The 24,658-nt window shown below is 38.4% G+C and overlaps 4 protein-coding genes across 5 annotated transcripts in view; 2 read left to right on the forward strand and 2 right to left on the reverse strand.

The window, feature by feature from the left end:
- The window catches only part of LOC118743776, a 452,583-nt gene that overhangs the window by 82,000 nt on the left and 345,925 nt on the right, over positions 1-24,658 (reverse strand). The gene's annotated exons all lie outside the window — the stretch shown is intronic.
- Positions 12,850-18,623, forward strand: LOC118742532 (TWiK family of potassium channels protein 18-like). Of its 2 annotated transcripts, none has more exons than XM_036474677.1 (8): positions 12,850-13,252; positions 13,351-13,507; positions 13,656-13,783; positions 17,433-17,665; positions 17,732-17,973; positions 18,053-18,179; positions 18,242-18,343; positions 18,406-18,623. In XM_036474677.1, the coding sequence occupies exons 1-8, from the start codon at positions 13,114-13,116 to the stop codon at positions 18,472-18,474; spliced, it is 1,197 nt and encodes a 398-aa protein (XP_036330570.1). In that variant the 5' UTR covers positions 12,850-13,113; the 3' UTR covers positions 18,475-18,623. The 2 variants fall into 2 exon arrangements, with proteins under 2 accessions (XP_036330570.1, XP_036330571.1); XM_036474678.1 differs by having other exon boundaries at positions 18,083-18,179.
- Positions 18,654-20,679, reverse strand: LOC118742531. The gene is made up of 2 exons (XM_036474676.1): positions 20,623-20,679; positions 18,654-20,568 (listed from the first exon to the last, which is right to left on the reverse strand). The coding sequence occupies exon 2, from the start codon at positions 20,538-20,540 to the stop codon at positions 19,173-19,175; it is 1,368 nt and encodes a 455-aa protein (XP_036330569.1). The 5' UTR covers positions 20,541-20,568; positions 20,623-20,679; the 3' UTR covers positions 18,654-19,172.
- Positions 21,242-22,856, forward strand: LOC118742529 (glutamate-rich WD repeat-containing protein 1-like). The gene is made up of 2 exons (XM_036474674.1): positions 21,242-22,103; positions 22,169-22,856. Exons 1-2 carry the CDS (start codon positions 21,361-21,363, stop codon positions 22,821-22,823), a joined length of 1,398 nt encoding a protein of 465 aa, XP_036330567.1. The 5' UTR covers positions 21,242-21,360; the 3' UTR covers positions 22,824-22,856.

Genomic DNA, 24,658 nt, shown 5'->3' on the forward strand with positions numbered 1-24,658 from the left:
ATAATATACAACACATACATTGCACTTGACAAATCCGTCATTCATCATACAAGCGTACTTCCAAACCCAGCTTGTTTTAGGCATGTCTAAAATATTAATATTTACGAAGTTGGTAATGCACGTACAGATATCGGATCGGTAACAAATAAAATTATTGAGACACACCCACCTGCGAATCTAAACGATGACCGACAGTTGAGGCAATTTTTGTGTTGGAATGAAAAAAATTTTAATATTTCTTCCACAATTATTTCACAACAATACGTTCATCAACCTACTTCTCGTATTAAGGAAACTTCATTAAATAATTGTGATTTTAAAAGCTTTAAATATTATGAGAAAAGAAACTATAATTTGAACAAGCTGATACAATAAAAGTACAAAATCTTTAGGTGAATGAATAGCATAAGGCTTTGTTACCTTACTTTTTGTACCAGAAGTGGCCTACCACAGGGTTTAGTTCTTATATAATTCCCAATGAAAACGTTCTCGTCAGTTTTGTTCTCATTTTGGTTTTGGTTTTGACGCGTTCTTGGGAACAAAACTACGACAATGGCATTTAGTTTCGATCATACATTTCGTTCTCAGTCCCTGTTTTAAAATATTAATATTTAATATTCTTTAAAATATACATACATACATACATATGTACACATGCATGTATGTATATGCATTTACAAAAATTAGAAGTTTGAATTTAAGTACAGAAACTAATGTTTTAATTTACTTTTCTTGTCGCCGTCTACTCAGGCAAGCGGTTAGGTGTACATAGTCGCGTACACTCTAGACATAAAAAAATAATTATAAAAAAAAATTTTCTCACTGAAAAAATATTTATCCTCACCAAAAAGATTATACAAGAAGCTTTATGTCGCATTACCCGGGTGTTTTTCGTTTAACCGGCACCAACATATGTATATTACCCGGGTACCCGGGCAAATCGGGTAATACCCGACTACCCGGGTAATAAAAGCCCCGGGTAATACCTGGGTAATCGGGTACCCGGGTACCCGGGCATTACCCGAATTACCCGGGCACCCGGGTAATACCCGGGTATCATCAGCCCTAATTAAAACAATTTTTTAAATTTTTTTATTACTTTTGAAAGTTGAGCGCATCTTGTGTTTATAGAACTTTATATTAAACAAGTAATTTTCAAATTACGGGACGACCCTTGAGGTACCATCTTTCCGATTAAAAAAAAGGAATTATTGAGATTGGTTCACGTGGTTCAAAGTTATGCGGTAGCATACACAAAAAAGAAAAAAAATATTCCTACGAATTGACAACCTCTCCCTTTTTCGAAGTCGGTTACAAATGTTTGAATTCTTTGCTAATTTTATGTAAATAAAGTGCAATTTACGAAAAAACTTGCATAAATGTACCTTAAAGAGCATATTATCTGAAGCGAACTTTCAGAAGTATAAAGCCCTGCCAAAATATTTTCCTGGGTGCGCCCCTGTAGCCTACATATGTATACTACATATATAATTTCTGATTAATGTGATCTCCGATCAGCTATTTCAAAATTCACATATGGCTAAGAAATGAGTTGCCTGCCGTACGTATTAAAAAAATGTATCCCAATTTTCATCGCAGTGTTGTCAAAGAAAAGTTTAGTTCACTTCAATGAACGAACTAGTGAACTAGTTCAATTAAAAGAACTAAATCTTTTGTTCTTTAGTTCAAAAGCGCCCCAAGCCAATTATGTATGTAACTATGTATGTATTTCGGTTGCTTGCAGAGAATTACATAAATGTGTCACAATAAATTTGGTCAAAATGTCATAAGAAATCAACAAATTTGTTTATATTCCGCTGCGGCTTATTTTTTTCGTTATGTTGTACAAATCTTTCATATGTTCTCTGTTTGTTATTGTACGTACATGTAGGCATGCATGTATGTACATATGTACCAATTTGTGTATACCTCTAATTTCGCTGTAAAAGAAATAATAAATATGTATTTATATGTAGTAGTTTAGCCTTTTCTTACAGGGCTATGCGTTTCGAGAGACTTTGGCAGGTGATTTCTTTTTTTAAATTTATGTAGCCACCAATGATATTCCAATCAAATTTGAATTTCAACAAACACGCGTATATTTATAACATTCCGTATACATAATTGATATTTGCATACATGCACATCGCTCATTTACTAGAAAGCTATCATAACTCAAAAACAGGATTTTTCTGGAGACGCGTTTAAAATTTTGAAATTGCCCCCAAAATGCAGAAAATAAAGAATAATACTGTTTTCTTACACCGAAACTACACAAGATCTTAACACGAAATTTGTACACAATATGAAACATATGTATGTATATAGCGAGTTATTCTGTAACTTTTGCTCAAAAATTGCGCTTTTGAGTTATGGCAGTCTTTTAGTGAATGAGCCAAATATAAGGGAGATGTAAATATGTATGTACCTATGTATGTATGCACTACGATGCCTCACGCGCTATACGAAAAAAAAATAGTTTCTCTCCCCCCTAGCAAATTATTTTCCATGAACCAAGACAAAAAACGAAAATTATTTGGATCTTTGCGAACTATTGGAATATTCAGGGAAGAGCGCGTAAGGCTACAATAAACATATCCCGCTGTAGGTACGTCACTGCCAAAAGTGGAGTATGCCCCCGAAAATGGTACAATGACTATAAACTGCGGTTATCAGGATTCCAACACTCGCTATCGCTAATTTTGATCGCCGTACGAAAATTTAGCTTACCGATTATCAGAATTCCAATACTGTGCTCCTACTGAATCTTGAAACCCTCACAAATTTCTAACAGTTTTTACTATAAAATTGTCGAATAAGTCAAGAAAAAATATTTATTTAGCTTTTACATTCGTGCAAAGTGTCCAGAAAGTCTGAAGAGTTACAAATTAGCTGCGGTTGCTCACACCGCTCGATAACACAGGCCGACAAAATTTGACCAAATCTCAGAACCAGAAACCTGTATATAATTTTGCGAAGGTTTTCAGTGCGCTGAATTCGAAACTGAACTCAGAATTTCATTGTTGACTCTGCTTAAAGAGATATACTACCTAAAAGTGCAAAAATAGCTGTTTTCCCCAATATTTGAGGTTATGTCTTATTTTGTTGGTAAGGCATCCTAATGTTCACAAACATGCATACGTATTTATTTTTCGGGTTGAACGAATTTCATGCCTTTGTGTAGTTAACGGTATTTTGATAATAAATTATTTAGAACAGCACTATAAATTCTTCATTTATCTAACATTCCAATAAGTGTATTTATATTTCTCTTAGATTTCTGTAGACAAGTATCTACTGTAAATAAACACAACAAATTCGGACTTGATATTTTAAACGTTCAATGCTATTTATGATATTCGTTAAATTCACACCCTCTTCAAAAGAGATGTAATTCAAAAAAAAAAGAAGGAAATTTAGGAAGATTTGTTTGCATAAATCAATTCGTGTGATTTATCTCCAATTAATGCAAATATATTTTTCATGATTATATCCTCTAACTAGAAAACTACTATTATGTATCTGTGCTTGTATTAAGTATCTTTACGATTCACAGGCAGTTATATTTCCTGATCTCATGTTTGAGTTTAAGCACTTTTGAAGGGCTTTGCAATATAAATATTAGGAATAATTTGCGCTGAGTGTATTTTCTCGTGTTTGAGATACGGCACATCCTTTTTCGTTCGACGAATAAAACACACTACTTTTGTTGGATACAGATTTCAATAATGTAGCTGAAATAGGTATAGGTACCTTGTCAGTACTAAATAACAATGCGCTGAATTCCAAGATGTGGGCATGCCAATCTCACACTGTCACAGTGTGAAAGGTAGTACAAGAAAAACATTTGAATGCATACAAGAATCTAATATTTCTAACAAGCTCGGAGTCACAGTTTGTGGCCTCTGAAATTTACCGAATAACAGCAGGTGGTCGCATATTTCACAATTCTTGCTGTGCAAAATAAGTACGCGTACTTTGTATTGGATTAATTTTCCACTTTTTAAGTAATAAAGCTTTTTTAAAATAAAAGCAATGAAAATACGTACTTACATACATATTTATAGTACAAAGACCCATGAGTAGTTTGCATCTACATATTTTAATCTAATTGGTCGTTTTCACACTGGAACATTTCTGCCACGACAACAACTCAGTTTGTTGGCAAGAGAGGCAGTGCGGTGAGGTAAAGTTTCTCAAAAAGTTCTTCTGGTTCTCTCTTTTCTTGCTGTCTATTCGAAGTAAAGGTCCTATTAGTGGTGCCATACCCAAACCATAACCATTTCTTGACCGTTTTCTTAAGAGCTGGATACTAAGCTTCAGAAACGGATTTATGAATATGCTGTCGAACTAATAGCTGACAAATTTAAACAAATGACGTTGCAATAAACTGAGATAGTTAAGCCGATAGTGTTTCCAATTCAGCGCTGAGCTGCCGCTTTGTTGAAAAAATCGCCCAATGTTATAATTTATATATTAGAAACGTAGTATTATTATAAAATATTTTAGTTACTTTATCATAGCAGTAATCAGTGTTGCCACGATGTCATGAAAAAATGTATCGTAAAAAAAAAAAACAAAAAATGGATCAAATGTATCTCAAGCGGATGTGGGTAACAGATGACCGGAATTTAGGAAATGTCATTAAGTAGTTTTTTTTACTACGTTCAAGCTGATTGGCCGGGCTCCGCAACGATTGGACCCAGGTTCGATGTCTGGTCCACTCAGCATCCGAAACTTATAGAAAAAGTTTTTTTTTTCTAACGTCAGGCAAAAGCAAACTTCAGAGTGTATTTTTTACATACAAATTTTTTAATTAAAATTATTTTCCATGGAAAAGTGGCGTAAAATTGCAAATATCTCCATTTGTATTAAAACAACAAATTGACAAAGAAGCTCGAACAATTATTTTTCACTATTTTTATTAACGGTATACATAAGTATGTATCTACGTACTCTAAATTAATTAAACACCACTTTGAGTTCATTTTTTCTAGATCTCGTTGCCTTATTGTCTATCTCTTATTTTAGTAATGGTTCTCGATAATACACCCTTACATGACCCGAATGGTGCTCTTTCTTTTTTAACTCACAAAAAAAGAAATCACAATTGATTGCTCTTGAATTTAGGTGGAGTGAGGAGGAAAATGGAAATTTTATTCGTCAGTTTGTTTGAAAATACGCTTCCCAAAACAAATAGGGGAAGTTTTAAGAAAGAAAATTAAAGTTTAATAAACAGGCTATCTGATCCATATGGTCGCCTGATTGAAAAAAAATTTCAAGCCCTTGGATTAAAAAAGGAAAAAAATTACCAAATTATAATTGTTTTGACATATCGTCATCTAAAATACAGAAAGACGTAACAGCATAGTAACTGAAATGGAAAAAGTCGTGACAAATATTTTTTATTTATTTTTTCACAAAATTGTGTGTGAGTTGTAATTCGATGAAATCCATCATATCAATCAAAAACAGAATTTTGAATTTTTTATTAGTTATGACTTTTTGTATTTCAGCGACGATGTATGTTATGTCTTTTTGCATTTCAGGTGACGATATATATTATCTACCTACATTGATAGTTAAAGCCAAGTCAACAGTTTTTTTCTTTACTATCGAAACAAGATATGTACATTTTCGTAAACGCCCACTTACAACTTGTCAATTCCCATTACTTTCACGCCAACGTAGACCCTCGTTTAGAGGCTCCCGTCCACCCCTGGCAGTCCACCTGGATCATTTTGGAAATCACTGGTTTAGGCCTATAGGTTTTTACCTTCCATAACATTTGGGACATTTTAACCAGCGCTCGTTATTTTATTAAAACCCTTCATGCTTTTAGTGCAGTGATGCCTCCTTTTAGAATGGTGTGTATATTAATAACAAAACAAGATATTTGTATTTTGTGAATACTCGTATATCAATTTTTTAATTTTTACCACAAATGCGCGCCCACACAAAACCATTTTTCAATACTCGCACGCAACTGTCGTCCCTTGCTGGCCATCAATTTATACCAAATGTCATTTTGGGAGGCTTGCTACAGCTGGATCTTTTTGTTCTAATAATTACCTTTCTTTTTCTTCTTTTCGGCTGATTGGCAAGGCACCGACATGAGTGCCATACCAGATTAATACACACATTCTTATATGTAGATATGTATGTATGTACATATATATCGCCATTTGTACATCTGTATGTAGCCGAGCTGTCGCATTTCTGTAGGAAATTCATATTTTTCCATTTAGAAATTTATTATTTTTGTTGTTCAACAACAAATATGCAATTCGTATAGCTTGACATACATACATACAATACGTCTGCATGTATTTAAATATAATATACATATATCCACTCGTAAAGATCACAAAGCGTCTCGACTATGCCATTGACACGAAAATAAAATTTAATTGAATTAAATATTTTACATATAAAATACACTAATAATAAAAAACAAAAGCTTAACTACAGAACGCAGCTGTCACTTTATTTAGTATTATTATTTTTATTTTTGTTATTTTTCTTTCATCATTCATAATTGCCAATTTTTGCAAAAGATGACGTTTTCTTGTGTGAAAAAGTCCACTTAATGCGAAATGATCCAAATAATCATAATACTTTCGACCGCCTACTGCAGTGCACATAAAGCAACAAACAGCGTACAGTGGTTCAAAACCTTAAATTTTCACTAAATTTGATTTGAAAAAAATAAAATTTTGTGAAATCAAGTTTGAAAGTTTTTTGTGCGAGACTTAACTCTACATTTATGTAATTGCAATTGTAAAATATGTGCTCTCCGTGTACGCATGGTATTATGGGTTTTGGTATAACATAGTATATCCAAAGGTTAATCAAGTCAAACCAATAACTCAAAACTGATAAATTTGCAGACTCATGCTTCTGGCATGAGGCTAACGATATGATAATTTTAAATAATATATTTTTACGCAGGCGGTCAAGTACTTAAATAATAAAAAAAAAATTATATTTTTCTCATAATTATTTTTCCCGACAACTGACGGTCATAAAATACAACTATAAAATTGAGTGTCAGAAGAAGATTGCCCTGGCATTCATCAATTAGCTGTTCATTTGCATTCCTTTGATAAAAACGTTATTAATTTTTAATGTGTTTCTTTATATTCTTGATTTAAATTTAATTTTTGTATTGCGGATGACAACCACAATGTTTTCATAAACATGTAACAATATATATGCAAAATAAACTGTGTCGCGAAAAAGAAAAGTTCGAAATTTGAAAAATGTATATACATAAATGTATGTACTGGAAAAAATTTTCGCAACACTTCTGCTTGAAACGTGATGGATCATTTACATTATGCCGGATTCATAAATACCCCCGTCTCTATGTCAATGTAGAAATCCGGGAACAAGTTAAGGGAACGCCATTGTACAGACTTCTCGTTCTGGTATTGTATCATGGAATCGTGAAAAGTTCCGACTTTCTTCAAAACCAAGACGAGATCATATAAGGTGATCTCGATTCTACAACTACAAAAATTAAATGTATTTTAGTATTGTTTTAAGTGGACAATTGTCAAATTTCAGCCATAAATGAAGAGGAGGGGAAAAAGATACAAATTTCTTTACTTTTTACTCACCAACTAGCGAAAGAAAAAAATTTTGACAATCACGAACCACTCATAGCTGATGAAGCAACACCACCTTATATGAATTTTCCTCATCCAAAACTATCTGTCTGATAGTAGGACACTATTAACTAACGAGCCTAAGGGGCTCGAGTAGATTTATCAAGGGTTTTATCCAGATGACAGTTTCCACAAGGCTCTTATCAAGGATAATTTCCAGATGTTGACGTCGCCAGAACACTCTTGTGAAAGGTAAAAAAAAAATAGATTTTGCAGTCTTATGCTATGTAACGACCCCATACAAACCGCGACTAAAAGTAGTAAATGGGCACCGATTTCACTGAAACTTCCTTTATGCTCTTCTTACACTTGAAAGAGATGGAATATGGAAAAATGGTGAAGATTGGTAATTTGCCATGCCCTACACACTCGTGGGCGGAAATATTAAATATGATCCGATTTAAATAAAACTCAGTTTTTATATTTGTATGAACTTAAAAAGTATAACTCCGAAACGTCTCCACAACGAAACGTCCGAGAACAGACTGAGGCTGATCGCTTCGCCGGGGCCCGAAACATGGTAATATGTAAAACTAGGTTCCAGCATGAAAACATCCATCAAGCTATATGGGTCTCTCCCGATCGAAAAAGGAAAAACCAAATAGACTATGTTGTGATAGACGGAAGACATTCTTCCAGTGTTTTAGTCGTACGTACACTCCGACTGGCCAGGCTTAAAAACTACAAAGCTGCTAGCTGAGCTATTCAAGTACGGCGGCGAGTAGCTGATAAGGTGCATGCATCAACTTTAATGCAGAATATGGTCAGATGAACGCATGCCCGACGACTGGAATTTAAGTGTGCTCTTCCCAATCCACAAGACAGGCGACCCCGCCATACGCGCTAACTACTGCGGGATCAGCCTTCTAAGCATAGGTTACAAGGTCTGGTCGAGTGTATTGTGTGAAAAACCGAAGCCCACCGTCGACGAACTGTTTGGACCTTATCAGCCTGGCTTAAGACCTGGCAAATCCACCATAGATCAGGTATCCACAATATGCCTAATCTTGGAAAAAAACTGGCGATAATAGGATCGACACACACCATATATTTGTCGATTTCAAAGGCGCTTTCGACGGCACGAAAAGAAGTTGCCGCGATGTCTTAATTTCATATCCCAGCGAAACTAATTCGGCTGTGTAAAATGACGTTGAGCAATACCACCAGATCCGTCAGAATTGGGAAAGACTTCTCCGAGCCGTTTGATATCAAAGGAGGTTTCTTTTCGTGTGATTTCTTTAATCTAATGATGAAAAAGATAATAAGAGCCGCAGAACTGAACCGATCAGGCACAATACTTTACAAGAGCGTACAATTGCTGCCCATTAATGGCAACGGAGAATCAATTTTGCGAGCAAGTGCTACTTTGGACTGAGTAGGCAGTTGAGAAGTAAAGTCCTCTCTCGTCGTAAAAAATCACACTATAAGTCACTCATCATGCCTGTGCTGGTGTATGGCGCGAAGACATGGACAATGAAAATATCTGATGAAGCGTCTCTTGGAGTTTTCGAGAGAAAGATTCTGCGAAAGATTTCCAAGCCTTTACGCGTCGGCTATGGCGAATACCTCAAACGATTTAACGACGAGCTGTATGAACTTTGCAACTATACGGACGTAGTGCAGCTTATGAAAAGACAGCGGCTCCGCTGGCTTAGCCATGTCATTCGATTGACAACAACGCTCCATCTCTGCTAGTATTCAACTCGGAACCAGCTCGTGGAAAGACCAGATGGAGAAGAACTAGGCTTCACTTGGCATTTCCAATTGGCGTCAGTTGGCATAAAAGAGACACGACTGGTGCGCGTTGTTGAACTTGGCGCCAAATAAGAAGGAGATGATAAATAAATCCGTAAATACGAGTAACAAATTATGTCATTCAACTTCTAAGTCTAAAGTCCAAAACTAGTTTCAAAATGCTTAGCAATCTAGCACATGTTTTGTTGCCTTTCCAACAACAAAATGCGTGCTTGATTGCTACGTAGCAACTTTACAACTAAAATGCTACTCAACGTGAACTCCCTTAATACGAATTACAAAGAAAACTTATCCGCCTTTTTGACGGAACGTGACGCATTTGATAGATTTATGTCAGTGTATACGAGTATGCAAATTTAAGTATGCACATATTTTAAACAATTTTATTACTGGTTAGACACTGCCGCCATTGGGCCCATTACTTCCTTCCGCCCACAGCAATAACTAAGCGCCATTGCGCCAGCCGGGTGGTGGATTTCCAAAACAGATCTACATTCTACAAGTATGTGCATATATGTACGTGCATAGATATATATGTATGTACATACATATATATGGTTGTGTGTACATTCATGTTCATTTTAAAGACATTTTAATGTTTACGAGTATGCACATTGTATTATTTACCAGTTCATGACGCACTCCACTTATGGACTGTGCGTACACACACAACATTTTTTTATTTTTATTTTTGCTTGATAATTAAATTCATTTTAACGATTCATTCACCTGATGGTTGCGGTTGTGTGACGACATTTATTGAATTTTAAAATGCAATTAAAGTTGCCCATTTTCCAAAACCAGACGTTATAAACAATTAGAAACACACGTATGCCTGTATATACATTAGGGTGGTCCAAAAACAGTAAAGTCGGAATTGTAATGCTCTCACCCCCTAGGATTGTTCTATGTCGAAAAAAAGTATACCCCTATTTTTTTATTTTTAAATCAAAAAGTATATAGAGGTCGCTCAAAGCGCTTAAAGTTTTCCATGTATTTTTATATGGGAAAAGTAAATTTTTTCGTAGGAACGGTATAAAATTCTTGAAAATCAATATTTTTCGATCGGAAAACTCATATGAGTGTCTAGACAGCAGGATATTGAGGTTAATTGCATGCTTGATGAAATGACTCCCCCCCCCCCCCCAACTCTCCTGAAATTAACACGATAGGTATACCAATGGCCAACATCAAACAGTTTGTTAGATATCTTATATGAATCTAAATAGTAGCCAGTGAACGCTGGAACCACTTTTAGTCCTGTGAAACCATCAATTTTATCAGGCCTTCCCATAACAGGAAACATACATCGCTGATGTTAAGTTTAAATAGGAAAGAAATGTTCTTCCTTCTAAAAATGTTTCTGTTTTAGTTCCTTAAATTTTAAAATACATTCAGTCTTCAATTCATGGCCGAGAAAAAAAAATTGTAATAGGAATATCGTACTCCGTATGAGAGTTTCTCGAGTTACCGTTCTTTCTTGACCGAAATTCTTTATTTGGGTTTAATTTAAGTATAAAATGTCTTGGTTTTTTCGTGAGTGTATGTGTGGAAAGCTCTACTCTCCAACCATTCCGAACCCTATACCACGTCCTATAAACGGCCAAAAATCAAATTTTGTTCATAACCATTTTTAATTTTAGCCCCGATTTCAAATTGTGATACATACAAGATTCGAAAGTCCTAGTACTACGACGATGTAAATCTATATTATTTCCTTCGACCAGTAGACATAATTTCCGCTCGATTTAATTTAGTACTCTGCGGAATGAAGGTAACGAAGTAGCCAACAAACTGGCTAGGAAAGGCCGATGAGCGTTTTGGGACCGGAACCATTTTGCGGACTCAGTTGGCCCTCCTCGAGACTCATAAATGATTGGCATTTATTAGGGGGGCTGATGAGATCGTAGGCCGTCAGGATATGAATCACTATTTTGAAGCCACATAATCTGACTTCTTCTTCTTTGTCTCGTTATGTTGGATTCTCTATCTCTCAATACAAATCCAACACCGAATTTGCGCTCCTTTACGTGGCAGCTGTAGTAGACGTCGCAAAGCGCCATTAAGGATCCGGACATTCCAGGTGCATGCCCTCAAATCGTAATCGTTTAAACGTTTGCCGTGCTCGTCATCAAAAGCGTGGTCTCATCCGAGGCTTTGCTGAATTTCTCCACTGGAAGTGATTTTTACGGGGCTGATGCCAAACCCAGCAACCAAATACACGTTTATATAGTGAGCCACTGGGTCCAAGACAGGCACACTTGCAGCCGCACATACTGGTAAACAGACGCTGCTGACTTCAGTGAGCCCTTAAACCGGATATGTCGGGGTGGCCCCACCGAAACTCCCTGTCTTTCTGCCGTTGTGGTTGTATCACAAAATATGTGCACTCGCATAAGTTTTGAGCACTTAAACATATCCGCAAAATTACGAAACGTTCTAATTCTCCGCAAAATACTATAGCACTAAAAAAGACTGGTCCTGTCCTAGGATCGATGCCTATCACTCGAAATTTAAAAATGAATTCTGAAGATTGATCCTCGACAGACGATTGGGGCGCCGTCGAGTGTAATTCTGACATGAAAAAGCTTTACATAAAATCCACCTGCGGTTCGAAGGCTGCACGACGTACATACATACATACATATGTATATCCTTGTAGGAACAGCTCAGCCGACCACTTACGACAGCAAAATATGTGTGCACGGAGTGTTTGCATATACATATGTATGTACCTATGTAGATATGTGCTTTTTCGCTACTTAAGACATTATATCGCTTTTGTTAAAATAGCGACAAATTTTACTTCCTAATTGTTTATATTTGTGTACATTTTTACGCTTCCTCGATAATAATTTAGTACCTGACACACTCGCATACATATGTATGTATGCACCTACACTCATTTTTATATAACGGTGCTCTCAATGAGCTTGCATTAGGTTGTGACATATTCTGTCTGAAAACAAATTTTCCACAAAAGTTTCAGAAGGTAACAAATGCCAAGATGTCTCGAATCTAGATTCGGAGTACAGTGTAAGAACTTTCACACAAGCCGACCACCAGCTTCAAGTAGATTGACGGTGCCGGCCTGTAGTTGCATGCTTTGATTTTGCCTTGAGAACTTGGTTAATTGGCTGCCCGAGGGCCGGCATATTTTTTGGTCAAATGTTTACGAACGTTGAATGAGTCCTTGTCCATTCACACTAGCTGGTAAAGGAACAAAATGTCTTAGGTGATCGAACAAAAGCTAGCGTGAGCCAAAAACGGTAAATTCTGCACACCTAACTCGATTTTAAATTATTTTGGATTATGACACTATTGAAGTAAATAAGCAAGGAATATCCTTGCTATTCGCACTTTCTTTTTTAGAGTTTAAACTTATCACACACATACATATAATTTTACTTATTTACTTCCAGTTGCCGTCCAATTATAGTTTTAAACTGGATATTCATAATCGACTAATGATACTCATATACCCAATATACCGAAAAGCATGTCAACTGCTACGAAAAATAAACGGCCTCGCTTACTATATGGAGCCGAGTACAGCTCGTCGTCTTCAGTTGTTATCCGCTCCCTAAAACTCATCTTTACGAAGCATCGTCGAAGAAGATAAAAAAAAAAACACGCCTAAACTTGCCTCCGGCATAGAGGTGCCTCAAACCCGAGCTGTCTACGGAAGATGTCCTCACGACGTAGTTCATATCGCAAACGACAGAAACCGCCTTTCGAACGATTTAAAGATAAATGTCGACAATTTACGGCTTTTATGTTCAGTAATGTTGGCATCATATTACTAGTAATCTTCTATACAATTGGAGGTAATTGAAAATCGTTAATACGAGTATTCGCATTTGGATTTTATTTTATTTACTTTTTTTTCTAAATAATTCATAAGCCCACGTGCCTTTATTCACAGGTGCCTTTATTTTTCAAGCTATTGAATTATTCGAATACGAAAGACTTAGCCCACATAAAACGATAAAACCCAATGCAACTGAAAAATGCGCGCAAAAGATTTGGGATATAACGGCACAGAACATAAGTTTCTATGGGAACGCATATTATAAGGAAAGGTAGGCTTTTGAGAATTTAGGAAAAAGTTGTTTTTAAATATAAATTCATAAATACAAGTATACATACATACATATACATATGTAAGTCTTAGATACTAAATATAAATATATTTCAATTATCTAGCACTAACTAAAATTAATATTGCAGAGTAAATGAAATTTTGCTGCAATTTCAACGAGAAATAGCGCATGAAAAGTTAATTGATCCCGACATTGACAAGCAATGGAGCTTTTCGGGTGCATTCCTTTACTCACTAACGGTTATTACAACTATAGGTGAGTGTTCTAAAGAGGTAGAGTAATATTTTAAATCAAAACGACATAATTCGAGTTTTTACTGTTCCATATGATTGCAAAGGCAAGTTTATTGTATGCTTCAAACAAAGTAAGGTGCATATTTAATTCGATTGTACAGGGTCTAGGACCACCTGTCCACCCCTCTAAAATGGAGGGAACGGAAGTCATTTTTTTAAATTAGATATACATGTTTTTACCACAGATTCGGATTCTGTGGACAAAAATATCCAACTTTTGTTACAATCTGTTTTCACCGAAGTGCCTTTTTCAAAACTTTTCAACGTGAGTCCAGAACCAGTTAAATTTCGAAGGTCATTTAGAGGTGGAAAAGGCACTTCCGAGAAAAAAGTTTCAAACAAAAGTTACGTGCTCTTATCCTCAGAATACGAATCTGTAGTAAAAACATACATACGTAATTAAAAAAAAAAATTACTTCCGGTCAGTTTAACCCACTTCCGGTCCAAACCGGAAAAGTTTCCGAAAAAGGTATGTGCTTTTATGGCCAAAAATCGAATCTGTGGTAAAAATATGTAAATCCCATTTAAATAAATGGACCTCCGACCAATAGATAGAGCATCCTCGACTTGGTAATTCAATTTTTTTCGATTTCCAATAAAAAACATTTTCACTCATTTAAGAATTCCAGGACGAGTTAAAGTTCGACGGTCATTTAACGATTGAAAAAGCACTTGCGAGAAAAAAGTTTCGAGGAAAAGTTTCGAATTTTTATGCTTACAATCCGAATCTGTGGTAAAAACATGTATGTAAATATATCTAAATTGAAAAAAATTTACTTCCAGTCAGTTTAACCCAATTTCGGTCGAAACCGGAAGTCGTTAATACCACCAAAAGATAGGTCAAATTTTTTCGGTTTTCATAAAAAAAAACATTTCCCACCATTTTAGAAGGTGTGGACAAGTGGTGTGAGACAAAGACGTGAGTGCCAAATACTTATGAAAGATGTATCATAATTTGTTTAGTCCACATAGTGGGTGTAAAGGCAGTTTTCGCGGCAGGAGTTCTGGGGTTTCTGGCAGTGAAGAAATTTAAAGGATCGCCGATATTCGCGCCAGCTATCGATTCTTACAGGTTTACTGACCGGACATTGTCCGACTCAATATCGCCACAGGATCCTACTGCCGCTGCTGTCTGGAGGATGAGGTGGAATCATATCAGAACTTCCTCCTCAGCTGCCCGGCATTCGATAGATTAGGATTTAAGCAGCTCGGTGCGCATTTCATCAACACTCCCGAGGGGCTCTCCGGAGTGGACATCAGTTGCTGCGGAACTTTGTTGTGAGCAGCCAGTGATTCTCTTATTTTACACACAGTTACCGTACTAAGAATTTGTGTAATGTGGTATCACAATGGACAATTAAATAATGTCTAAGTTAATCCCCCTTGCAGGGTCTGCCACAATAACCTAACCTAACCTGCCAATGCTTCGGCCCGTCGCAATTGTCTGAAGTTCACTAATTTGACTTCGTCCGGCAGCGAAAGTAGTTTCGCCATGCATAGGCTGAACAACGCCGAGGAGTAGGTCGCCCTAAAGAGCATAATGTTTATTTCTACGCAGCTCGGGCATAGCATTTCCGATTCAGGCGGGGGAGATAGCTGTTTAGTCTGTGGCACCACCCGGAACGGAATTGCGCTAAGATGCACCTGGGCTCTCTCGGCAGTTCCGCTTCGTCGATATTAACGGGCGGCGGTCGACCGCCTAGGACGATTTTGTCGTCTCGGGAGCTGAGACTCGTCCTGACTGCACCGGTGTGTAGGTGGTTAAGCGTTACTCTGTATTTTTCTGCGTCCAATGGGTGGTATATGCACGGCTCAATGTCGTGTTTCGAGTCCCGCAGGTGCCGTCTTACATGCCGTGGGGCTGATCGTTTCGAAATAAGGCATTATTGGGGTGATTTCTATGGTGGAATCCCACGAGAAACTACTTCATAGCAAGGTTTTATGCTCTTTAAAGAAAAGCTGTCGAACGTGACTTCCAAGACTTTGGGATGATTGACCGTCGGTATTCTGTTGCCATCGACGTGTACGTCCAGTTCCAGCCTGACCGCCTTTGTACATGTGGTAAATATTGTGGCGGTAGATTTCGCGGTGAATAAATTTGAAAGATCGGTGAGATAGTCATTGATTTTCCTGTCGATGTTAGAGCCCGTTGCCATTTTCGTGCCATAATCGACGTAGCTCACCAAATTAACCCCAGTTTTGCCATGTAGAGGTTAAACAGTGTGGGAGGGAGTATGCCACCTTGGGGGATCCCCTGTTTAATTCTACGGGCTTGGATTTGACGCTTTGGAATTCGACCGATGATTGGCGTCCAAACCCATATATACCGCTTCGTCCGATCCAAAAGCGAGGAGTTTAGGACGTCTTGGCAAAGGGTCACGTACTTTACCGTGTCGAATGCCTTCGACAGGTCAACCGCGACTAGGACCGTCCCTTCACAGGCTCGACATTGGTTCAGACCTACGCTTATCTGTGTTGTGATGGCGTTTAATGATGTGGTCGTGCTATGAATTTTTCGGAATCCATGTTGGTGTTCGCCTAGTTTCAGATGCTTCGTCAGGCTGGGGAGGAGTAGTGCTTCCACTGTCTTTCCCACTGGGGATAGGAGGCAGATTGGCCGGTAAGAGTCTCCTGCGTCCGCCTTCTTCCCTGGCTTAAGGAGGCGAATGATCCTACCCAATTTCTACATATCGGGGATGATCAGGGTAGACAGTGACAAGTTGAAAGCTGTTATCATGTACTCGACTCCTGCAGGTCCTAGCTTTTCAGCATCTTCCTGGAGATTCCGTCAGGGCATAACGCCTTGGATGCTTTGGCGTTCTTGACAGCTGCCTGCGTCTCTTCAGGGGTAATGCACGTTGGTGTGTCTCGGGGCGGAGTTTGCGTGCTTTACGTAGCGCACTACGGCGGGCTTTGTCTCTCTCCGGGTGCGCGGATTCGACGTTGTGGTATTGCCGAATGTAATGGCAAAGTTATCCTTACGTTTCGTCGGATGGGAGAGAGATTTTTCTGTCGTCCACAGTTTGCTAGCTCCGCTGAAGAGATAGCAGGGTTTGAGGTGCTCATTTCACGTTTCTGTTTATGTTCGTTTACCAGTTTACTAATGTCCTTGTTGATGCCCCTAATCCGGGGAGACTGCCGATTTCTACGGGTCCCGCCGGATTTTAGTGATCCTACCGGCTGCATTGAAGCGGTCGGCTGCTGCGTTGATAACCCTGCGTATATTGCGCTACGCGCGCACATGTTGGCGGTGGAAGGGCGTTGAATTTGCGGTCTCTGTGTTCCGTACCCCCGTTCCAGTTAGCCTTCTTGGTGTACACGTACGTACGGTTTTCGGATGTGACAAAACTCTTGGGTGGTCGACTACAATGAGCAGGGGGTCTGATGCGAGCGTAAGCACTGATTGCCATCCAATGCAATTATTTATCAGGGTGGGCATTGGTTTAGACCCTCATTTTTCTGAGATTATGGCGGTCAATGCTATAGTAGTGCTGTGCATATATTCTCGACTCTATACTGGCATTTAGCTAGTTTTAGAAGTAAGGTCATGCTGGGGAGGCTCAGGCTCTTATGTATTTTATTTAACTGTATTTTTTTATAATAATCCCCAGGCTACGGCAATATATCTCCCAAATCGGATTGGGGCAAATTAGTCACCATTTTATATGCGATCATCGGCATGCCTCTCTTCCTACTCTACCTCTCCAATATTGGCGATGTCCTGGCCAAGTCCTTCAAATGGATTTACTCCAAAGTCTGCTTGTGTCGCATTTGTCCGGGCGTTGCACGCCGTCGAATCATACGCGAACGCCGTAAAATACGACAATTGGCCATGTCAAAAGCGGTAAAGCTCAAATCTATGCGCATTTCTCTCCTAAGCATTTATAATTCTACTGCCACTCACTGACAGCTACAAGACATGGAAAGCCGATATGCGAACACCAGCAGCAGTACCAGCAAGAGCAGTGATAGCCGAAGCAGTAACAGCACTTCAGGCAGTTACTACAGTGAAGAAACTGAGAGTTCAACACAGAGCATGAGTGCGCTGGAAATTTTTGAAGAGGGGAATGATTCCGATATTGAGAGAGAAATACGTATGAATACTGACGAAATTACGGTACCCTTAACGGTTTGCGTGATCATAATGATAAGGTTAGTTACAGAATAAGAAAGTTGTATGTAAATGAAATTTGAAATATGCTAAAGTGTAATGTATGTTTTCAATTATTAGTTACATATTAGCTGGTGCTATCCTTTTCAGTCGTTGGGAAGCTTGGGATTACCTGGACGGCAGCTACTTTTGCTTTATCTCGCTTAGTAGCATCGGTTTCGGGGATTTGGTACCAGGCGAACGTGTGGTATTGTGTTTCTTGCTGTAAATTTATTTGAAATCTCAATCAATAACAAGTTTCACTTGCAGATTACTGCCGATAAAGACAAAGTTGAGGTTAGTTTTATACTTTGTGCTGTTTACCTATTGCTTGGTATGGCCCTCATTGCAATGTGTTTCAATTTGATGCAGGTGTATATATTTTAATACAAATAATAATATACAAATTTATTTACTCACACACTTATTTGCAGGAACAAGTTATACACAATGTTCGAGCCATCAAACGAGCTTTCAAATCCTGTTTTCGTTGTAAGAGATGACACTATCATAAGACGCTTTTTAATACATAGTAAATCGTTAATTTTATTTAGTATTAAGTTAGGTATACATAGAAATACGAGTGTCGAAAAAAGTATAATTGTAATAACTACGAATTTAAAATTAATAATAAAAGTAATATGTATAGCGATCCGAAAGTGTTCCTCATGGTGTACAGTAAACGAAACATTTTCAAATAAATACACACTTATGCAAATAAATTTCGTATAAGTTATCAATAAACTGTATATAATGTATGACTTTGTGTTTAGTAGTGTTTTGTGATATCTTTAACTTTATAAATTTCAATGGACTATATAATATATGTCTATGTTATACCCAAGAAATTCAAAGGTTAAATGATTTATGAAAAATCCTTATAAACAACTGTAATTTTTAAGTTACTTTATTACATTTAGTATTCATAATGTCATTAAATATTTACAATAGTGTCGCCATTATCATGGTTTGCAGTGAAAATATTTAATGGCTAGATTTATTAAAAACTTTTGTATCCCAATCGCAGATAAATGTAGTCAAAATATTTTCACTAAACCAAACCATCTGACTGAATAGAATTTGAGTTGAGTATAGAAGTAAAATTAATTTCAATAGAATAACAAAATATTGCTATTTGAATTTAGAAGTATTGCTCAAAAATTATTCCCACTACTATTATGAGTTAATTTTCATACCGACATTATTGTGTTTGAGTGGGCCAACTCGGACGTTGGAAATGTGTGACGCCTTCGCAAGTTTGATTTACAGTCGAGCGCGCTTTCTCCATCATTGCGGCCGCGGTAATATTGCTGGGCGGTAAATTATGATTTACACTATATTTGCCCTTAGGTTGGCGTTCCGGTTGCTCCAATGGTGGTATTTTACATAAAATTTTATATTTAGGACATGTTGACGAGGCTTTGTTCACACATGCTTTTTTAAACTGTTGTGCTAACTTTGTGGCCACATGTGATCTACTAGGGGCTGTGAGCATGTCGAAAGCAGTTTTCTTACTCAAATCATATTGCTTTTGATCTTTTGGTAATGTTGCTCCTGAACGTCTTTTATTGGGGCTTTTCGGACGTAGATGTGCTGTAGTGCGCTGCTGTTGCTTGAATGTATTCGGCGATATAGCTGTCTTAGGATCAACGACCAGCTTCCGCCTCCTTACTTCTAATTTGTACGTACCTTTAGTCCCTTGTGTCATAGAAGGCAGTCTTTTTAAATTCCGTGCATTCGTTACACTGGAACTGGAAGGGAGACGCGGCACAGTAAATCCATTTCGAGAATATGTGCGCACTGGTGTCAAACACTTACGCCATTTCGTAACTGTGCCCGGTGCTGATGTATTTGCTTTCTTTGCTTTACTTTTCGCGTTATTTGGCGATTCTAAAAACGAAAATCCTATACTTCGTGATAAATTTGGCACATCAGGAATATTGAAACCCGATCCAGAGTCTCCCGAAGCTGCATTTAGATGCTTACTGATTTCCGATTGCTGGCATTGTATTCGTACAGTTCTTGTGCCTGGTGTCTGTAGACTACTTTTTCTATTTAGCTGAATAGGCGATGGTCTATTTTCTCGCAGTATATCAATTGTGTGGTTAGCTTGTGCCAACCTGCGCGGAAGTGGCGTGTAGTTTTCCTTATTATGGTGTTTCAATTGCTGCCCTATAGTATATGACGGCGATGGCGATGGCGATGGGGCTGGTGCCGGCGTGCTAAATGCTAATGGTGAGCGTGTACGATTGACTTCATGTCCGGCCTGCAGACGCCAAGTTGTGGAAGGGGAAATGCTGTCTCTATTATAATTCACTGGTGCCAAAATTTGTTCAGTAGTTTGTGTGGAACGACGTTTCTTTCCAGCTGAACTCTTTGACGCCAGCACGTTTAACCTGTTACAGCATCTCCTATTCGGTACTATGTTCTGAAAACTAATGCGTCCGTTGTGGATACCAGGTACAAAGATTTCCGATTCAAATCCATTGGCCTCGACGAGAACAACATTATTGCCAGACAACAGCTTTATTCGATACTCCACCTTGGATATCTCTTTCTTCAAAGACATAACGAACTTGAAATTTTGACTAACAGAGCTGAAAATTTTTGTTCCAGTAAATTTTTTTGATTTGTTTATAAATGAAATCTACCGTGCTTATAAAATTCAGTAAGAAATGCAAATACAGAAACAAATAAAAAACTCTAACGTAAATAAATTTGACAGCTGCATCCCGAAATGACATAAACAAGAAAAAGTAATAAAATCGGTGCTGCCAGTCTGCACCAAATTACAAGTGACAAGTTTACCTTGCCACCCAGCACAAAGAACGAAAAGGCTCTGGCACATACAGCTTTCGTGCTCTTTAGCGTTTTTTCTTCGACACCTAAGATAAATACATATGTACGTTTATATGAAGCTGTTCACATAGGCAATGTTGACGCCAAAGAAACACAAACGGTGGTTTAAGGCCCGTTTACATACAACTTTGGCGTTGCGTTGACGCCGGTACCGCTTTGACAAAATGAAACAACGCCAAAGCGACGCGAAAGATGGCATTGCCTCCGTTCCCGTGACAGTCGGGTCTACGTAACCGGAACGACCCAGATTTATATCTGGCCAAGGACTGTCACTCCAGCAACACTCCCCAAAAAGTCTTTGGGGAATTTGTATGCTGCTACAACAACAACAACATGGCATTGCCTCATGCGTCTGGCAATCCTTTTAAAAATTTCCCTCGTTTAGAAGTCTCAAATATTTTGCTATGGCAATGCTCTTTAAATTGCACGTGCCATGCCAATAGGAAAATATATCAAAACAATCACAATCTGGACTTAAAGCGGGTCTTGAGGATTCGAACCACCGCCATTTAAGGATACATTCAACCAATATGGATAACGACGAAATGGACCTAGAGTATGTTGAAGCGGAAGATGACGATGACGCGGGTGCGGAGGGTATGGAGAGCGAAAATGAAGATGGAACAACGACTACTAGCAAATCAAAAGAGGTGTACTTACCAGGAAAACCATTAGAAGAAGGTGAGGAACTCGTATGTGACGAGTCCGCCTACATCATGCTACATCAAGCCTCCACTGGAGCGCCGTGTCTCAGTTTTGACGTCGTACCCGACGAATTAGGCGATGGACGTGAGAATTTCCCCTTAACCGCTTATATGGTAGCCGGAACACAAGCAGCACGTACACACGTCAACAATCTCATTGTGATGAAAATGCATAATCTGCATAAAACACAAGAAACTGAAGAGGATGACGACGATGAAGATGAACTGGAAGATGATCAAGATGATGTTGCTGATGCGGATGAGCGAAAGAAACCCCAAATGACGTGTGCGCTAATCAAACATCAGGGTTGCGTGAATCGCGTGCGTGCTCATCGTTTGGGTGACACTGTGTTTGCGGCAACATGGAGTGAGCTGGGACGTGTAAATATTTGGAACTTATCGAAACAACTGCAAGCAGTTGAAGATGCACAGTTGCTAAAACAATACGAACGTGAGGTAGCGAATGAAGCAGTACGACCGGCATACACATTCAGCGGTCATCAACAAGAAGGCTTTGCCATCGATTGGAGTGCATGTGCTGAAGGTGTGCTTGCTACGGGAGACTGCAAGTAACTTAAAATTATGAAAACAGAAATCTTCGTGCATGAAAATTATGAATATTTTTATCTTTCAGACGTGACATACACATTTGGTCTCCTCTGGAAGGAGGTAGTTGGAAAGTAGATCAACGCCCACTAGTAGGCCATACTGCATCCGTGGAAGATTTGCAATGGAGCCCCAACGAAGCGAGTGTGTTGGCTTCCTGTTCTGTTGATAAGACGATACGAATCTGGGATTGTCGTGCGCCACCACAAAAGGCGTGCATGTTGACATGTGAAGAGGCGCACCAAAGCGACACTAACGTCATATCATGGAATCGAACAGAACCGTTTATAGTTAGCGGAGGTGATGATGGTTTCCTACATGTTTGGGATTTGAGGCAATTCCAAACGAAAAAGCCCATTGCAACATTCAAGCACCACACCGATCATATAACAACACTGGAATGGAACCCTAACGATGCCACAGTGTTTGCATCAGGTGGTGATGACGACCAAATTGCTTTATGGGACTTAGCGGTTGAAAAGGATGTCGATCAAGAACCCTCACCTAATGCCACAGAGCAAACACAAAGTGAAGACGACATTAATAAACTTCCACCACAATTGCTATTCATACATCAAGGACAAAAGGAAATAAAAGAATTGCATTGGCATCCGCAGTTGCCAGGGGTTATATTGTCGACAGCACACAGCGGTTTCAATATTTTTAGAACGATCAGCGTTTGAAAATAAAACGAGTAAATTTTTAAAACTTAAAAACGTAAACTTTTTATTTAAAACAAAGCACAATAAAACAAAGTCCCTTTGTTGTCTACGGATTATCGTCTTCCTCGTCGTCTTGCAGCATTGCGATATTAATGAGATGACGCATTGTTGGCCGGCCATGCGGACAATTCTAGGGAATAGATGAGAAATAGAAATTTAGATTATACATACATACATTATAATAGACAATTCTTATTTTTAATAAGCAACATTTCTTTAATTAGATGTCATTTCAAGAAAACAGCTTTAAAAAGAACCTATTGTAAGCAATTTCAACAAACGATAGTATGAAAAACTCAATTCCAGTATGCAGCTTAAGTCTTTCGTTTTATATGTATGTATTTATTGCATCAAGCGACGAGCGCCAAAATAACTTTCAACCTTGAAGTGAACGGAATTTCTGAAAAATTCGGGAAAAAATTAATAAAAATGGAACCTATTGTATGCACTTTCATCATACAATTTTTCTAATTAGTTGATAGTAAGAAAAAAAGGAATTGCTTCAAGCGACGAGCCCCACAAGAACTTTTAATCTTGAAATGAACGGAATAACAAAAAAATGCAGAACTATGCCAAGTTGATTTTCTAAACACAATTTGAGCAACGGAAAAGCCGTGCTATCATAGACGGGTTAATCAGATGGAGCGTCCTTTTCCGGGCGGGCAAAGAGTTTAACACCGGACCAGAAATCTACTTCCGCTGCGTTTGCCTGAACTTCACTTCTGTTCTAACGGATGGAGTCACCTAAGAACGTGCTCAGGCCTTAGACTAGGCAGGCAGTGGACTACAAATTTTGTGGCTTCCTGTTGCTCAAGCTATACGGTATCACCTGCCCACACGCCGTGTGGCACACGGTAACCAGCTCGTCTAACACGAAGCTCACACAAGAGGCGAAAGCCTACAAAGTTATTGGTGCAAAATTTTAGGTTCGGCAGGAGTAGCAAGGCAATTGCCACTTCCATCATTGCTGACGTTTAGAAATCAGGAAGTAGTCCTCTTCCTGAACCCGGCCATCCGGCTAACAAAGGGCAGTCTTATCTCCTCCTCCGTCTCGAAAACACAGATGCCTCGCTACCCCCGTAAAGTGCTTAGCGACCACCACAGCACTTAACGCGATAAGACTCGTGGTCTAAACCATAACCGCCCCTGTTAGAGAACAATCTTAATGGCTTTGGACTAATCAATGGCGTTTGACACTGTATGTAATTCCACGCTACTAGAAGACATCGAGACTTCCTCTCTTCCACAGGGACTCAAACGGTGGTCAGCGAATTATATGAATGCTCGGCAGTCGTCAGTAACCTTTCGAGATCAAACATCAAAACCAAGAAAAATCAAGCTAGGGGAACCACAGTGTGTTGTCCTCTCCCCGCTATTGTTGAACTTCTATACATATCTCCAAGCTTCCTCAGGAAAGGTAACAACCTCCCACTGTGTTATAACAGATAGGGATACCTGCCATGGGTAAATTAATGATTAGAAATAATATTATTCCAGAAGCCAATAGGTCATGATTACATGAAGACACTTATAACAGCTTTAAATAGAAATAGTCGAACATTTCTTCTGCAGTTGTCCAGCTTTAGCTAAGAGCAGAGCAGGCTTTTTAGATAAACAATTCTTTACCTCTTTCACGGAACTATCCGGTGTAGGAATAAAACCAATCCTACGCTTCATACTAAAGAGCATCGAAATGGTTCCATCAATCAATGAAATTTCTGTGTTTCACAGTGGTCTCACGATGGGCCTGCAGGGTCTAAGTGAGTTGGTATTTTAGACTCCTATAATTTTTTTTT

This window comes from Rhagoletis pomonella, unplaced genomic scaffold, assembly GCF_013731165.1.
Source record: "Rhagoletis pomonella isolate Grant_MI unplaced genomic scaffold, Rhpom_1.0 Rhpom_scaffold_00007, whole genome shotgun sequence".
Lineage (NCBI taxonomy): Eukaryota > Metazoa > Arthropoda > Insecta > Diptera > Tephritidae > Rhagoletis > Rhagoletis pomonella.

What these genes read in the sequence shown, in the direction of transcription:
- LOC118742532 (XM_036474677.1), top strand. Translation starts at nt 13,114, where the DNA reads ATGTCCTCACGACGTAGTTCATATCGCAAACGACAGAAACCGCCTTTC. An exon ending in AATCTTCTATACAATTGGAG is followed by an intron (nt 13,253 to 13,350) that starts GTAATTGAAAAT and finishes CTTTATTCACAG; the next exon opens with GTGCCTTTATTTTTCAAGCT. An exon ending in TGTGTTTCAATTTGATGCAG is followed by an intron (nt 18,344 to 18,405) that starts GTGTATATATTT and finishes ACTTATTTGCAG; the next exon opens with GAACAAGTTATACACAATGT.
- LOC118742529 (XM_036474674.1), top strand. Translation starts at nt 21,361, where the DNA reads ATGGATAACGACGAAATGGACCTAGAGTATGTTGAAGCGGAAGATGAC. An exon ending in CTTGCTACGGGAGACTGCAA is followed by an intron (nt 22,104 to 22,168) that starts GTAACTTAAAAT and finishes TTTATCTTTCAG; the next exon opens with ACGTGACATACACATTTGGT.
- LOC118742531 (XM_036474676.1), bottom strand. Translation starts at nt 20,540, where the DNA reads ATGTCTTTGAAGAAAGAGATATCCAAGGTGGAGTATCGAATAAAGCTG.